We start from the raw sequence: 17,214 nt of genomic DNA, 5'->3' as shown, positions 1-17,214 counted from the left end.
GATCAAATGTAAGGATTTTTGGCATCCCTGAGAGAGCTGAGGGAAAAGATATAATTTATTTCCTGAATTCCTGGATTACAGAGATTTTAGATTTAAAGCAGGCAGGGACGTCGGGAGGCATACGCACTGTACTGATTTCAGTACAACGTATTTAGAAGGGGGGTAGCATTTCAAAGTTTTCGCGCTTTAGCATTTTAAAGTTTTCGCGCTTTACTAGTGCACGACGATGACGTCAGCACATCAGGGCAGCCAGTCGGAATGGAGCTCACCGCGCGTCAGTTCAAAATGCGGTTTAGGATGCAAGCGTTATGTTGGTCGAAGCGGGAGTATTTGAAGGACTTAAAGCAGGAGGATTTGTTGGTCTCAGTCACGTCAATGACTTTATTTAGAACCAAGGGGCTGGTGAGTAGTGTGTGTGTGTGTGTGTGTGTGTGTGTGTGTGTGTGTGTGTGTGTGTGTGTAAATGTTTTGAAAATGTACTTAAACTATGGCTTATGAGTATGTTTTTTTATCTGATGAAGTCCGTTTATTCAGGACGAAAACGTGGATTGTTTGTTGAGCGTTCATGTTTATTAAGCGGATTTTCACCTTATTTGTCATCCTTAATTGCTTGCTGCTCATACATTGGTGTGCTAAGATTTGTGGGTGGTTATTTGTACTGCTTTGGTGGCAGAACTGTTTTCCCTTTTTGCATTTTCATCATCCAGTACCTTTCTATATTGAGCCACTATTGAGGGATGTCCGATTCCCCATTGACCTCTTTTCTTCACATTATGGCACTTGCAGTATCCCAAGCTGCCAGTGAATGTACATCAGTTTCTTATACATTTGTTATTCCTTAAACAAAGTTGTCAATGATTAGCTGTAATCCCACCATCATCAGGCTAGCTGATTGTACACCTACCATCTCACTCCTCTCTAAACTATATCTTCCTTACAAAGCTCTACCATCATCATCATCAGCACCATCATTCTTTCACAACAATCCACAAACTAGTGAATCATACAATATTTCAGTTAACTTTCCTACTTACAGAAGAGTTGGGAAGAATTCTGGCAGATGCCTAACATCACAATTTTACATAAAGTTTTTAGTACATACTCCATTGATTTCAGCCATATGAGCTATTCAGATATTGCACAGTTCAGTATAGAAATGTATTGTCTGTGCAACTATTTGAAATTTTCTTTGGGAAAGAGATTTTCATAAGTATAATTCATAAAGATATAATGTGTGATGATTATGCTTAAAAATTTGAACAAAATGTCTATAGCTTTGGAGGTGTGTACAGTCTAAATACTTAAATTCATAACTCACAATTCCAGCAATTTAATCCCATTATTTTTACTCATGTTAAGTGTTATAGCAGTCAGTTACAGATAAAACCCAGACAAAAATAACTTTATTTAGAACTGGTAACATAACCATTTAGTAATGAATCATTCAGAGGCATAATCTGAGTAAATATTACCCTCTCCTGATTGCTGTATAATCTGCAAAATGCACAGATTATTGCTAATTTCAGTCTTGTTCACAGCTGTTTGTTTTATAGTGTACTGCATAGTTGTACTGATGTGCTACTGGATTTATATTATGTTTTGAATGACGACATAGATTAGGTTCAAAATCTGTGTTCTTGACAGCTCTCAGAGTTTTTGTTTTACATAGTTAATAACAATAATAAATAATGAAAACTGTATAAATGTTCCCAGAGCATAGCTCCCAACCTCTTAGCCCAAAAATCTGGACAAAGCCAAAAATAGTCGGGGGGGGGGGTCAAAGCCCAAAAATAAGGAAAACATTTAAATATTGCTGTTATGCACTTAGAAAGCTGCTAGAATAAAAAGGTCTTGTTTTATCTTGCATTTTCTGAAGGATATGAAGTTTGAAACTCAAATGCCTGCCTTTATTTATTGAATTCAGTCCCCACTGATTTGCCACAAAAAATCCAGAAAACTATGTTGTTCTGACTATTTTGCACAGTGACCTTGGCAGTAAAATGTATGATGGTAACACAGCATTTTATTCTAGCAGCTTTCCAAGATTATACAAGCAATGTTTAATGTGTTCCTGTTTTTTGCCCTTTTGACCCACCCCAAGAAATTTGGCTTTTTCCAGACTTCTTGTGCTGCGAAGTTGAGATGTAGTTGAGTATTGTAGATTTTACAAGGAGCTGAGAGCTGCAGGGAAGAGAAGTTTAGTGCTGATTATGCTAAGTCTGCTCACATTGCTAGTAGCACAAAATGTTGTGTACTTGCTTTTAATGCAGAAGGTTGTTGGTTCTACTCCCATAAGGGGTGAATGCTGCTGTACTGAAAGTTAAGACACTAACTATGATCCTGTTATCAGTTTGCCATCCATTTCCTATTGCAATATTACTAGCTTATTATTAATGTAATTTAGGCAATTTATTCCTCAGGGGCATCAGACACTTTATTTTTCGTGAAGTCATGAAATATAAAGGTGATTGCTAGCAGCAACCTCTTCATTAGTTAGATTTATTTAACGTGGAATTATTTAGATTACTTTTTACTACTCCAGAGATTGTGCATATTATTTACTGATAATGGTGGACTGTAAAAGTTTGACTAGACTTTTATGATGGAAATGTTCTGAATTGGGCAGTTTTGTTTCATTGTTTACTGGAAAAATGTTCAAAGCAATAGGAAGGTGTATCAAAGAGCACATGCATGTTTCATATGCAAGGGGCCTATGATTTAAAAGCAGCCCAGAATTAATTCTTATCTGCCACGGGTAAAATGTATTTTTCTTTGAATGTGGGTTTTAATGTTGTTTCAGTGAATGTGAGTTTCAAGGGCAGAGAAGTTTTAATGCCAAGTTTGTTTAGCAGATGTCTTAGTGTTTGTGCTGTAAAATGCAAAATAAAACTTTCAAATGAAGTTCAAATCATCATAGAAGTAAATCAGTATGTACATTAGTGTTTATGGTAAATGGAGTGAAATAGCAAAGTAATGGATCATTGGAATGGCTGCAGGGGGAGGCTCCATTCGACCATGGTTTTGTGAGGGGGAAGGGTGGCAAACTTAGACAGCCCCAGCTGAACTATACCTCCCAACTGTCCAGATTTTCAAAGAATGAATAGATTTTTTGCTTCTTATTTTTGGTTTGTTCCTCAGTTTGTGGTTTTCTGGCAAATGATTTAGGAATTAAGTCACTAAATAATGACACACTAGTTTCAGACTTTATAACCTTCAGAAAAATGCATGCTAAAATAAGACCTGTTCTATCAACTGTCCCAGTTTATACAAGAGCAATTTTTAGTACTGTTTATATGTTCCCTCAATATATTTGGCCTTGTCCAGATTTATTGCATTAACAGGTTGAAAGGTACATGCAAATAAATTGCTTTATAGAATTAGGCATAGCCAAACCTCAACTGTCCCTGATTTTGGCTCAAAATGTTGCTCTTCCCCTAATGATCCCTCCACAAAATAGCAATTTTGGAAGAAAACATAGAGGGTTTACTTTACTTTTATAAATAACTGTAATGATCAGAGTTATACATTACTTTTATTTCAGAAATGCATGTAGATTCTCTAATTTTGTCAGCTGCTCTAAGTTAACTGTGCTCATATTAAAATGGCGTCCCTCCTTTGACAGGTTCCCAGCTGTATTGTCTGGCAATTTTATATTTTTGCATCACATTTTTGGTCCGTTTTTCATAAAATTGCAGTTTTCTGGCAAATTAGTGGCAAATTGTTAAAGACTGAAGTTAGAAAATAATGCAGACATTTCAGTTTCAGATTTCATACCTTTCAGAAAATTGCACTGATGCAAGACCTACTACTATTCTATTATCTTTCTAAGTTTATAAGAGCCATATTTAAAAATGTCCTTATTTTGGGCCTTTGCCTCAGTTTTATTTATGAGTTTGTTGCTGTAAGAGGTTGAGAGGCTGTGTGTGTGTGTGTGTGTGTGTGTGTGTGTGTGTGTGTGTGGTAGGTAGCATACCTCTCAACTGTCCACATTTTGCAGAATGTCCTGATTTTTGCCCCATATTTTTTGTCTGTTCCTCATAAATTTTGTGATTTTCTAGAAAATCATTGAAGGCTGAAGTTGCTAAATAATGACAGACATTTGAGCTTCAGACTTCATGTCCTTTAGAAAAATTCATACTAGCACAAATCCTGTTATTCTAGCAACTTTCTAAGTTCACGAGAACATTATTTAATATCTGTCCCTGTTTATTTTAGGCTTTGTCCATATTTCTTGCACTAAGAGGTAGGTAGGGTGTGTGTGTGAATGAAACATCCTAGTTAGTGGTAGCAGGTGGTTAGTAATTTACTCAAGCTCAAAACCTGTACCTTAGTTACAGAAAACAAAAGCATAAAGTCTCTACCCCAACTACCATGCTGCATTTTTCAAAGAACTGACATTTCAGGTTAATTTTCAATTCAAGGAACCGAGTTTGAGTGAATTTATATTATATTACTGAAGAGGCATTACAGCGAATGCCTCTTCATCGACACTAAAAGAGCAAACCGTGAATTACGAGAATGACCGTAGCTTGGCTGGGGAGGGGGGTAGCAATTTGAGAGCTGTCAGTACAAATTTGAAAATCCTAGCTACACCCCTGAAAGCAGGGTCTGTCCTTTGGTATTGAAGGGCTCATAGAGCTTTAGGAAAGCCAGTGTCAACATCTCCTCTACTCCTCCAAGATCAATAGTCATTATTTATTTGGACAAGGAGTTTGTTCTAAAAGCTGCCTGGAGGAAACATCCATTAAAATGTAATCAAAACCCAATTAGGTTTGATAATGACTGGAACAGAGGAAGAAAGCTTTGCCATTAATAAAACTGTTAAAGCGGAATAACATAAAAACTCAGCTTGTTTTTCCTGCCAGAATAAAAATTCTGTATCAGAATGAAATGAGATCATTTAATGCCCTAGAGGAAGCCATTGCCTTTATTAAAAACAATAACATTATTCCCTTACCTGAAGATATGGAATGGGCATCTGCATCTCTGAAGAGAGTTACTGATAAATCTTCTTGGACTGATGTTAAAAAGAAAAAAACAAAAAACTGAGTCAAAGATTGCTGTTCCCACTAAATCTCTTGAGTCTACTGCAACTGGACTTTAATTTGCTTTATACTTGCTAAATCTTCAAGTAAGGTATGTCATGACACTTTTTTTATTGCTTTTCTTTCTCTTTTTGCTTTTTTATTTCTATATATTTTTTGTTCATATACAAATTAAATAACTGTTTATGCTTTTAGTATATTAGTATAATATCACTGGTTTATTGAGTGATATAACTGAACAATAAGCTATCTTTGCTTTTATGACCTTTAGATGACATGCTTTATTTCAAATAATATATAGCTCTTTGCCCTGCTAAATGTTCTTATTACACAGGAATAGTCACTGCTTAGATTAATTTATCAAAACTGTTTTGGATACATGGGATGACAGGGCATATCTATGATTTACTATATATTACCTAGTTTTTTTAATATTTATAACTTCTGATTGTTTCAGAATACATATTGGTACCTGTGTGAACAAAAAGCTGTTTACCGGCTTTTGACATAAATTGTGTCTCTCTGACAGTTATATCCTTGTATGTTTTATGGCACAAGGTTTTTAAATCGTTGCAAGTTATGTTTCCTGTAGAGTTTCATGTTAAAGTGCTGTTTTCTCTCTCATTAGCATTGAATGTTATTTTACTGTTTGGAAGTATCTGACAGTTAAACTTTGCATTTGTTACTGCAAATAAGCAGACTTTGTGATACAGTTAAAGTGAGGTCAGGAAACTGTACTGTGTAGTGTGCTGGGCGGGAAAGTGTCAGTTTGAAATCTAAGAAGTGAAGCTTTCTTACTTAGCTCATGCATCATGCATTCTATGCGTGCAGATCAGATTGCATTATATCTAATGTGTATAGGCAAGCATAATTGTGAATGTCAAGTCTCTGATTGGTTAATATAGCATAGTAGGCTTCTTTTACAAGAATTATGAGCTACACTGTCTGCAAACATATTCACGGTTCCCTTTTATAATAGTGACTATATTTTGTGATCAAATATATACAGAAATGTTATTTTTTCTTGTAAACAGTTAATTATAGACACTATTTCTAGTGAATATACTGGAGTTTTTTATAAATAGATCTTTATAAATAACTTTCCTATGCGGTTAGCAAGTGTTTAGTATAGGCTTATACATCTACAGGAAATGCTTATGACTAATGGTAATAACTGTAAGGATAGTCAAACACCATAATAAATCCTAGCAAATATATGTATGAATAATTTTAATTGAATTATAATTTCTTTGTATTTAATATGTTGATTTCCTTATTGTATCCTAGATATTAGTTATATTTCAGATGTCATGTTTTCAGTTATTATAAAGTCATGTTTTTTAGTATATTAGCACTTTATGACAGGGAAAGAGCTCAGTAATATCTATGACTTGTGATAACAAACAAGTTATGAGTTTCAGTATTACCCTATTACTATGGTAGATATTTATAGCTATCTCTATCTTAATTTTGTCTTTGAGTCATTCACTTTTAAGACCTTTTGTCCATAGTAAGTTTTATATAAATAATGTTTTTTATTATTTTTTGTCATTTTAACTGATGCCAGTTAATTATTATTGATTTTAGTCAGTTATTTAAACATCTGCTATTCCAAAGGTTTAGGAGTTAATTAAGGACAAATATGTCTTAACATAGATTTTTAGAAATACTCCATAACATCTTCTGGGAATGAGACACACTCACTATGTGCTAACAAACAATTCTCATGAAGTTTTTATTTAGTGGGAATTCGTCATAATAAGATTTAATCATAGGGCAAGTAAATACAAATGCTAAATGATTATTTGATTTGTTCTGCCATTTTGAAGTTTTATTAGAACTAATACATATGACATGCTTAGGTATTTTGAGTAATCATTTAGATTTTTAATAAAGCTAATGTTTCCTTAGTCTATTAAACACTAAATTCAGATTATATATATCCTAATATGTCTCTTGCTTCCTTAGTGAATAATTACTGTATAAATGATTAATGCTTCTAATAATAGTGTATGTAACTCATCTCTAAAACCTAATAATAGTGTATGTAACTCATCCCTAAAACCTAACTGGAATCAATATCTGATTAGCTGTTTATCACTACTATTTTTCTCTTAATTTATAATATATTCTTCATTTTTACTTTGTTTTCATTGGCTTGAACCAGCAGAGGTAGATGGTTGGGATAGGTATTGTAGCAGATTTAGTTTTGTTGGCTAGACTAGGAATGTATCTCATTCCAATTATAGGGTGTATTAAAGTTTATATCGGAGTGAGATATGCTGATTTTTTGTTATTTAACTGTTTTACTAGTTTTGAAATGCCTGACACAATTGTTTTACTTTTATCTTTCATGGGGAAAGTTATTTGTATTGAGATAAATAGAAATACAACACCTGATATTCTATTGTCTATTCAGGAAGAGTATTATGTATACAGTATTCAATTAATACAAGTTCCTTTATTATTTGCTATCTTTAAAGAATTCTGACATGGATTTAACTTTGATATCCTTAAATACTAATGGCTTAAACAGCCCATAGAAGAGAGCCAACCTACTAAGGTATCTTAAACTAAACAAGGCTCACGTAGTTTTTCTCCAAGAGACACACTTTAAAATAAATGACACATTTATGTGGGACCTTAAGGAATACACAATACTTACTCAACCTTTTTTTATAAAAATAAGACCAGAGGAGTAACAATTCTATACAAAAAGTCTTTCTTAAATCCCCCAAATCATTTACAAACATGTAGATAATGATGGACTCATGGCCTTAGTTATACTTAAGTTTAATAATAGAATTTGGACCATGGTTAATTTATACTGAATCCTGGGTATGGGGGTTGGACTAGCTAATTAACACTTAGACTTTATTACAACTGCTTCTAAAGGTAATATTACACTAGGAGGTGATTTCAATTGTATCACAGATATTACAGAAACTACAATAGGAAATCTCCGAGACTATTTTCCTCAGCCAAACAGTTAACAAAATGGAGAGAAATGTTTAAATTAAAAGATGCATTTAATGCTTTGCGACCAAATTATTTACTATTCTCACACCAGGACTATAAACATGGTACTCAAATTAGAATAGATAAAATTTATATATCACAAGATCTTTATTCTAAAATCTTGAATTTGTCAATACAACCTTGTCCCTTTTCAGATCATAATTCCCTGTTAACAATATACCTGGAATTCAATCAGTTAGCTATTACTTCAAGGATTCCTTCATATATCACAAAAAAATAAAGACGTTAAATCTTGGATAACTTCTGAACTTTAGCTTTTCTTAGAGATTAATTATAAACCTGAAGCAAACACAATTATGGTTTGGGATTCTATTAAGGCATATCTATATGGTAAAACCATTAGCTGGTACAAAAATAAAATTAAGGAATGGGACTCAGAGTTACAGCAACTCCAATATCAAATCTTATCTCTTAAAAATAATAAAACATTGCTACAGATAAGAAGAAAATAGAAGAAGCAAATAAGAAATACAATGAAATATTATCACATCAAACTAATTTAGCTATGGAAAAACTGAAATTAAATTCTTATGTTACCTCTCCTAAGCATCTTCATAACATATGAAAGTTAAGATACAATAAAAAATTAATAACATTGATAGTATCTTTCATGAAGGGAAAAGGAAAAAGTTCTCGGACATAGGGGACATTCTGGAGGCTTTTAAGTATCATTATACACAGCATCATAAAGATAAAATGAGTACAAATGAATGTGAGAAGTTAGAGAATATAGTTCCCAACATAACAAGAATTCCTGAGGAACTTAAGTTAGATCGACAAAAAAAATTTTCTCAAAAGGAAATTATAGATGGGATTAAAGGAAGTAAGTCTAATAAAGCACCTGGAATAGATGGCTTAATTATTGAAATGTATAGATTGTTTCCTTCTTCTATAATCTCTCTCCTATATAAAACTTTTCTTGAAGTTCAAACATTAGCAAATATTCCTCCTTCTTGGAGATATTCTTTAATTTCCCCTATATTAAAAGAGAAAAATTACCCTAATCATTGCAACTCATATAGACCAATTTCTTTGTTGAATAATGATTATAAACTATTTATGTCAATTATGGTCAATAGATTGAAAATACCCATATCTAAAATAATTAATGAAGACCAAACTGGTTTCATACATAACAGGCATATACAAGATAATATTAAAAGAGTATTAACTCTGATAGATTACCTCAATAGAGAAAAACCATGAAGCATTGATAATAGGTCTAGATATTCAAAAGGCCTTTGACTCCTTAAATTGGGGTTCTTTATTTAAAGTCTTACGATTATTTTATTTCCCCCTTTTTTATAACAATGATAAAGAAAAATTTATGAAATTAATTTAGCACATGTCAAATTAGGTCCCTTTACTTCCAAAGCCATCCAAATCACTAGACATACTAGACAAGGATGTCCCATGTCCCCTATCCTATTTGCTCGGCCATAGAAATACTTGCCATTTAATATGTAATAATCCAAAGATAAGAGGTATAAATATATATGACCAACATATTTCTAAAATAATGATGTTTGCTGATGATGTCTTACTTACCTTACCCAACTCTAAGGAAGTCTTAGGTGAAGTGGATATAGTAACAACAAATTTCCAAAAAATCAAAGCACTCTCCTTCAATAAATCTAAATCAAAATATTTACTATTAAATAAAAAAAGAACATACAGGTTCCAGTTAATCATATTATTGGAAACCAAGTTTCAACTCTAGACTACTTAGGAATAGTCCTAGGCAAGAATATAGAGGAAACCTTGCAGCTTAACTATGCTAAAGCCATAGACTTAATCAAGACATTGATAAGCAAATGGAATAATTTGTTTATAACATTTGATGATAGGTTACATCTGATAAAAATGGTTTTGTTACCAAAAATATTATATATAGCACAAGCCCTTATACTGCCACCAGGAAAGAAAATCCTTAAAGAAATCACTTCATCTCTGATGAAATTCCTATGGTACCCCAAAAGAAATAAAGTGGCATATTCCCATCATATCAGAAAATGGGAACAAGTGGGGTTAAAATTCTCAGAGACTGAAACTTATATAAGGGCATCTATAAGTAAAATAGTGATGAATAGGATAAATCCTAGATACTTTTCCAATTGGAAACAGTTACACTTCATTATACTAATGAATGAAAATTATTTATCAAAGAATGCCTTGGTAACTGACAAAGATAAGATATGGCACTATTTGAGTTTAAATTTATAGTATCAATAAATCCTGTCTTGTTTCAGGTTAAATGTAAAATAAATGGACAGTATAGGATAGTTAATTATTTTCCCCCATACTATCATCTTATTCACTTTATACAACACAATTTAGTCATTTAGTGATTTAGTTCATGAATATTTGTTTTTTGTTTCGTGTGTGTAGTCTACATATGTGTTTTAGAATTTTTTATATCATCCTTTATTCTATGTACATTCTGAACACTAGTCTTTAATATGACTTATTTAGTTTGCATATATTTTAATATATATATTTTTATTTCAGAAATACTGTTTTAAAGTTCTCCAGCAGATTTTTATTTCATTATTCATGTTAGATAAATATATACATTTTATGAGGATTGCACATATGTATACTATGTTTAAAGATCTCTTTATTTAGAAAAGTTAATGAGAGCATTTCCCTTTGAAATGTTAATGAGTTTTAAATAGCTTGCTTAATTGCTGACTAATTTTTATAGTATTTAAGGGGACGTATATTCTGTTTGATTGTCTTAGATCTGATGAAGCAGTAATTTTTGGAATAAACAGTGGCTTTATTTTTATTCACTTGTCTCACAGTGTTTTCGTTGGACTATATCTTTGGAGCAACAGCACCTGCTAACGCTTGAGTTTTGTCATTTGGCTTATTAAATTTATAGTATAGTACAACAAAATTAACTAAACTAACACTAATAAACAATATTTTGATGTGTTTAGAAAATTAATTAACACAAATTTAGATATAAAATGGTGGCATAGATTTTTAATACCATTTACAAGGGATTTTCCTGATAAAACACATAGAGAGATATTTGGTTTATTAAATTAGAAATGTTTTTATCTGAATCCTTTATGTCAGGCTGAATGTAAATACTGTAAATAGTTATTGAATGTTATGAATGTATTAAATTATTGTGTTATGTCATCAAAATAAAAATCATTTGAGTAAAAAAAAAAAACAAGAACTGTTACATTGTTACTGAATTTACCAACCAGCACTTGCTGAGATAAATTTTGCAGTGAGTGCTCTTATTCTTGGCCCTGGCTTTAAATGCACCATTCATGTGAGAGTTGCATTGCTGCTGTGCTCTCTGGTGGAGTCTAGAAACTGATGTAGCTGTATAACCCAGCTCTGAGACCACACCTCCTTGGTAACTGACACAGTGGATAATGGTGCTTGTTTTTTCACTGTATTGAATTTGTCATCTAACTATTTTGTAATGCAAGTACATATTTTGTGTGAGAGGTAACTGTTTTGTATCTTGGTGGAGTGCAGAGTCAGTAGTAGCAGTTTTATCAGGTCCTGCAGCTGTAATTGCTTAACTGTCAAAACTGTTACATTTTTAATGAATTTATTATTCTAAATATTCCATTTAATTTGTACAGTATGTGATTCCTGTCCCTAACCTATGTACAAAGTTGTATTATCATGGATAAAGATTAAAGTTATCAACAACTTAAATGTCACTAACTAGTATTTCACAAACAAGCATGGCTCTGTGTTTTTAGTTTTTTTTAACAGATAAGTGAACTGGATAAAACTGGTCCCTTTTTAGTCCTAACTTAGTTAAATAATCAAAGTGAAAATCTAAATTTATGTGACAGGAGAAAACAAAGGTACACAGAGCTATACATTTTAATTTACAAAGACCAGTATACAGTAGAAACTTAACACAACTATTTATATGGTAGTAATATTGTACAGTATAATTCTGCAAGATCCGATAATGTAAGTTAAGATTTGGGAGTAAGAAGATAGTAGATGGCACTGGTGAGAGTTCACATGAAGAGGCTAAGATTGGTTACAAAGACACAGTATTGTGGAATAGCAGTGATTTGAAGAGACAGCTAGGATTTGAGCAGCTGGAGAACTACTTGACAAAGATGAGTCTTTAGCTTCAGTGGCAAAGCCTACCATCTGTTCCAACCATCAAACAGAAAATGCAGTTTTGTATTGTGTGAAGATTTTGGAATGTTCAGTGATAGAAAGAATTGCTGTCAGTAGTGAGCCTGTCCTGTTTTGCTAGCATATTAATGCTGTGGCATTTATATTAACATTATGGCATTAGTTTTGTTGAGATGCTTGAAAGCCCCTTAGATCCATAGGGCTGAAACATATTTATATTATAAATATATATATATATATATATATATATATAGATATTTAAAATGATAATCACAGATGACAATGTCATCTGCATTGTGTGTGTGTGTGTGTGTGTGTGTGTGTGTGTGTGTGTGTGTGTGTGTGTGTGTGTGTGTGTGTGTGTGTGTGTGTGTGTGTGTGTGTGTGTGTGTGTATTTTAAAATACAATAAATCATCAGATTAATAACATTTATGTGAGAGTGAGTCAAGGTGAAATATCTCATCACATAGACAACAGATTAATGTGCAATAATAGGTGACAAAGTAGAGGGGCCTGTAGATCTAAATATCCTGAAGTATGTTTTGATTTAAGATAGTCTCTGATGAGCAAAGACCTTGTTAATATATGCTTATGAACCTGATTTATTAGCAGATAATGGTAAAGCCTGGCTCCTGCTCCAGGTAGAAAATGGAAAAAAACTTTTTTTTTCTTATTTCTAAGACATTGAAAGTTTCTAGGAGAGGATGCATCAACAATGTTGAGGGCGTATTCAATAATAGTTTGAAGGGCTCATTTGCCAATATTCTGTTTTGTTAGCAGATTGCTAATTCTGTTGCATTTTTAGAAGGAGGCAGTCTTTTCCTGATAAAGTTAAGCCAGACCCTCAATACATTTTATAAATTGACCCATTAATGTAGGAAGTAGCTGTAGTTAAAGGCTGTGCAAATCTACCTCTCTAAATAATGAAATGGCTATTACATTTTTAATGAATTTGTCATCCTCAGCTTACAAGGATGAAGTGTGCTTTGTTTTTGTTGACATGCAGTACCTGTTGAATTTATCATATTGCATGTGTGAGAAGCTGCTTGTTGCTGTTTGTCTTCAGTGCACAGCTTGGTACAGCCATTTGATTTTGCACTGCAGTCCTTTACTAACCACTGTTAAAGCTGTTAAATTTTATTGTATTTGCCACCCTGCATTGCTAGGGTGAATTGTTCAGTGAGCTAAGCAATTCCTATCACTAGCCAGAGCGTCTTCTGCGTGGAGATATGCGTGAATGGGTGTACCTTCATTGAAGGTTGTGCATCAGGGCTGGCAACTCGGCACGTAAAAATCTACTGCCAATCATTAGTGGACCGGAGTTCCGCTTTGGCGACCCCTAACCGGGAAAAGCTGAAAGACGCAACAACAAGACAAAGGACATAAATACATTGCTCTTGTGAGAGGTTGCATTTTGCTGTATGTCTTGAGTATACAGCCTACTGAAATCTGTTAATCCAGCCTCTGCATTAGTGACTGAAAAAAGTTAAATTTTAACAAGTTTGTCATCCTGCTATTTTTTGGGGTCAGTTGTCCAGGAACTGATTGTATTTCTAGCCTAGGGAAATAGACACACTGTTATGTGAGAAGTTCATTTTTGGTAGAAGTTTTGATTGAGTGCAAATTCTGTAGCTGTATGACTGGACTCTGCAATTTTACCTACTTAGCAACTGCAGAAACTCACCACTTCACCACGAACTGGAAACAGAACAGCTCACCACCACACAAGGAAAGAAGCCAGTGATTAACTTTATATTTTATCAAAATTATAGTCCACTCCAGTAGTAGATCCACAATGTAGTCCCTCAAAACATGTAAAATAAACACACACTGGATCCAATAAAATCTGGTTCGCAGCAAACACAAAGCATAAAATGCAGACTCCTCTAGTGCCTCGGCTCTTCAGCCTTTACAGAATATATCACTACTTCACATATTCCATCTTTAAATAGCATGAATACAAACAGTTACCCAATCATAGACTTAAATTAATTAAAACAACATTTTCAATTACATTCTTGATTCATTCCATACGGAAACTTCAGAATTAAAATAGATTCTAACTTCCAAAGTTGTCTTTTAATATCAAAGTCATACATTTGTTGTACTTGCCCCAAAATTGTAGCTTGCAAGCCTTGTATATTTCCAGTGACATTCTTTAAAATATAATGCAACAGGCCTTTCTTCTTTGCCCTTCTTAACATCCCTAACATGTTCCTTCAACCTTTGTTTGAAACTTCTTTACTTTCCCCTATGTATACCTTACAACAGGGACATTTCAGCTGCAGAAACTGTTAACTTTTTATTGAAGATAAAATATGAAAAAAAGCCAGCTATTACGGCTTAAAACTATAAAATTTTGATTTATTAAAATACAATACACAAAGAAGGGTAAGCTGTTTCACACCATATTACTGGCGCTTCATCAGACCTTATTGAAACACAGTTACAGTGCTTAAATACTTTGAAATTCTAGCAAGTTAAATCATATGATTTGAGAACTGGTCTTAAAGGAACATTTTCATTCAAGCCTTTGCCTTTGTTCACTTGCAATTCAAGGATACAATTAAATTCTAAACATTCAGTATACGTCTCAACATCACCACCTCTAACACTCACATTATACATTTGCAAAACCAAGAATTTGGACATGCTCATCATTAGTAGCACAAACATGCTTAGACAAGGCATTTCTAATATCACCCCTTCTAATGTTGTATAGATATCCCTTTATGCATTCATGCATTCATGCAATGTACAATTAGTTTTAACAACATAAAAACTGCTAGATACATTAAAGTTTTATTTTTCAGTCAGCAAAGAAGTCAAAATTGTATGTTCGTTTAGTTACAGGGTGCATAAAAGAAGAAGAATCGTTCTTTATATTTCTGCACATGCTACATGTCTTGCAGGGTAAAGTCCCTAGCCTAACAGATTTTGTTTGTCTTGAGTGCAGAGCTTGGGGCATCTATTTCATTAGGCACTGTAGTACTTCTTCCTTAACCACTGTTAAAGTTGTTAAGTTCTTATTGAATTTGCCACCCTGCATTGCTGGGGTGAATTATAAAGTGAGCAAAGCAATTTCTATCACTAGCCAAAGAACATAAAATACATTGCTATTGTGAGAGGTCGCATTTTGCAGTATGTCTGGAGTATACAGTCTACTGAAATTGTTTAGTCCAACCTCTGCAACTATACTCCATTTGTGACTGCAAAAAAGTTACATTTTAACAAGTTTGTCATCCTGCTGTTTTTTTGGGAGTGAATTGCCAGGGACTGATTATATTTCTAGCCCAGGGAAATACACACATTGTTATGTGAGAAGCTGATTTGTGGTAGAAGTTTTGATTGATTGCAAAGTCTGTAGTTGTATGACTAGGCTCTGCAATCCTACATACTTAGCAGCTACAGAAACTGTTAACTTTTTATTGAAGCTGACATCCTGCATTTGCTGGGCTGAACTGTGTTTGAGTGAGTCTTTTATTCCAGACTTTGGGGGTAAAAATACATTGTTTTTGTTAGAAGCTGTAATTTAGTGTCTTGTTGGGTACAGAGCCAGATGTAGTTGTTCAACATGATTCTGCAGCTCTACCTCTTAATGACTGCCCAAACTGTTACTTTATTACTGAACTTATCATGTTACACTTTTTGGGATGAATGATTTAGTGAGTGATTTATTTCAGGATATTGTTTTTGAGAATGTATGTTTTCTGGTATGTCTTGATGGAATGCAATGAATCATGTAGGTGTTTGACCACGCTCAGCAACTCAACTCTATAATAAATGTGAACACTGACATTTTTTAATTCACTGAAGTTGTTATCATGTACTAAGGTAAATTGTACTGTGAGATTTGTATCCAGGCTTGGGACATAAAAAAAATTGTCTCATTTTATTTGTATTTACCAAATAGGATGAACTGGGTCACATAAGCCTGTTCAGTAACTACCTCAATGCACTAACAGAACTGAAAAGCTAAGATGTAAAACAGAAAAAAAAACAATAAAAATGTGCATTAGTACAAAGATCAATGTATGGCAGAAACCTGACAGATGTTTGGGGACAAAATTTGTACTTTTCATGAGAAATGTGTTCATAGAAATTAAATCCTGCAAAGAGAAGATGTCAGCATATGTGATCTTAATGCCAAATATACATAGCCAGTATATATACACTCAGAATTGTACATTAAGTATGGCTTAAGCTGACTAATAAGCCAAGATTACAAAGTTGGCAGCTGTCTCTGGGAGTGAGCTCCTGATGCCGGAACCAAGTCGGTAGAATGTTTGGTTGTACATGTAAGAGGTTAATGTGGTATGGCCACACAGAGTGAAGGAGTTAATATGTCAGTGTCCTGGAGTACATTTTGAATAATGTTAGTTTCTGATAGGCTTCATGCTGCTTCAAGAAGTATGCCTGTAAGGAAAGTTATTTGGGAGATTGGAACCAACTTACCTGATTAAAAGTGACCTCCTGATGCTTGCTCTAGACATAATATGGCAAATCCAGTTTAGGTTTTGAAGGCTTTAGAAGGTATTGGGGAGAGATTTTACCAGTACTGGGGAGAAAGTATTCAAGGATAGGTAGAACTTCTTATACTATTTTGTTATCAGGATGTTTACACATTTGCCATTGTAGAGGAAGGAAGTACTCTCCACTGACGTACCTAAATTAAATAATGCATCAAATCAGATCCCAATGTATTTCATAGAATCTACATCTTTCAATGTACTACTATTAGTGCCAGATAGTTTACTGATATTGTGGTAAGAGCAGAGCTATGGGTAGCAAAGACCATGGCATTAGATTTGTTGAGATTAAAGGTGAATTCCAGAGACTCACAGGACTGACAGTTATATATTGTCTGGGTTAAATGCCAGATTCCCAGATGACAATGCCATTTGTGTGGAGTGGTTTTGCATGCCTTTGATTTAAGGCAAATCATAAAGGATGACGGGGAGAATCAGATTCAAATTCCTGAGGGACATCAGGCAGGAT

General features: G+C 33.5%; 1 protein-coding gene across 1 annotated transcript in view; it reads left to right on the top strand.

Annotated features, from left to right (window-relative positions):
• The first annotated feature begins 226 nt into the window (after window positions 1-226).
• The window catches only part of LOC122808435 (trypsin-like), a 187,505-nt gene continuing 170,517 nt past the window's right edge, over window positions 227-17,214 (top strand). The window contains exon 1 of the mRNA XM_044079398.1: window positions 227-326. Coding sequence (XP_043935333.1) covers window positions 227-326 — 100 coding nt within the window. The remainder of the gene's footprint in view (window positions 327-17,214) is intronic.

This window comes from Protopterus annectens, chromosome 8.part0 (genome assembly GCF_019279795.1).
Source record: "Protopterus annectens isolate FY-2018-M chromosome 8.part0, PAN1.0, whole genome shotgun sequence".
NCBI lineage: Eukaryota > Metazoa > Chordata > Ceratodontiformes > Protopteridae > Protopterus > Protopterus annectens.
Note: the sequence above shows the minus strand (reverse complement) of the source record. Positions and strands in the feature narration are given on the sequence as shown.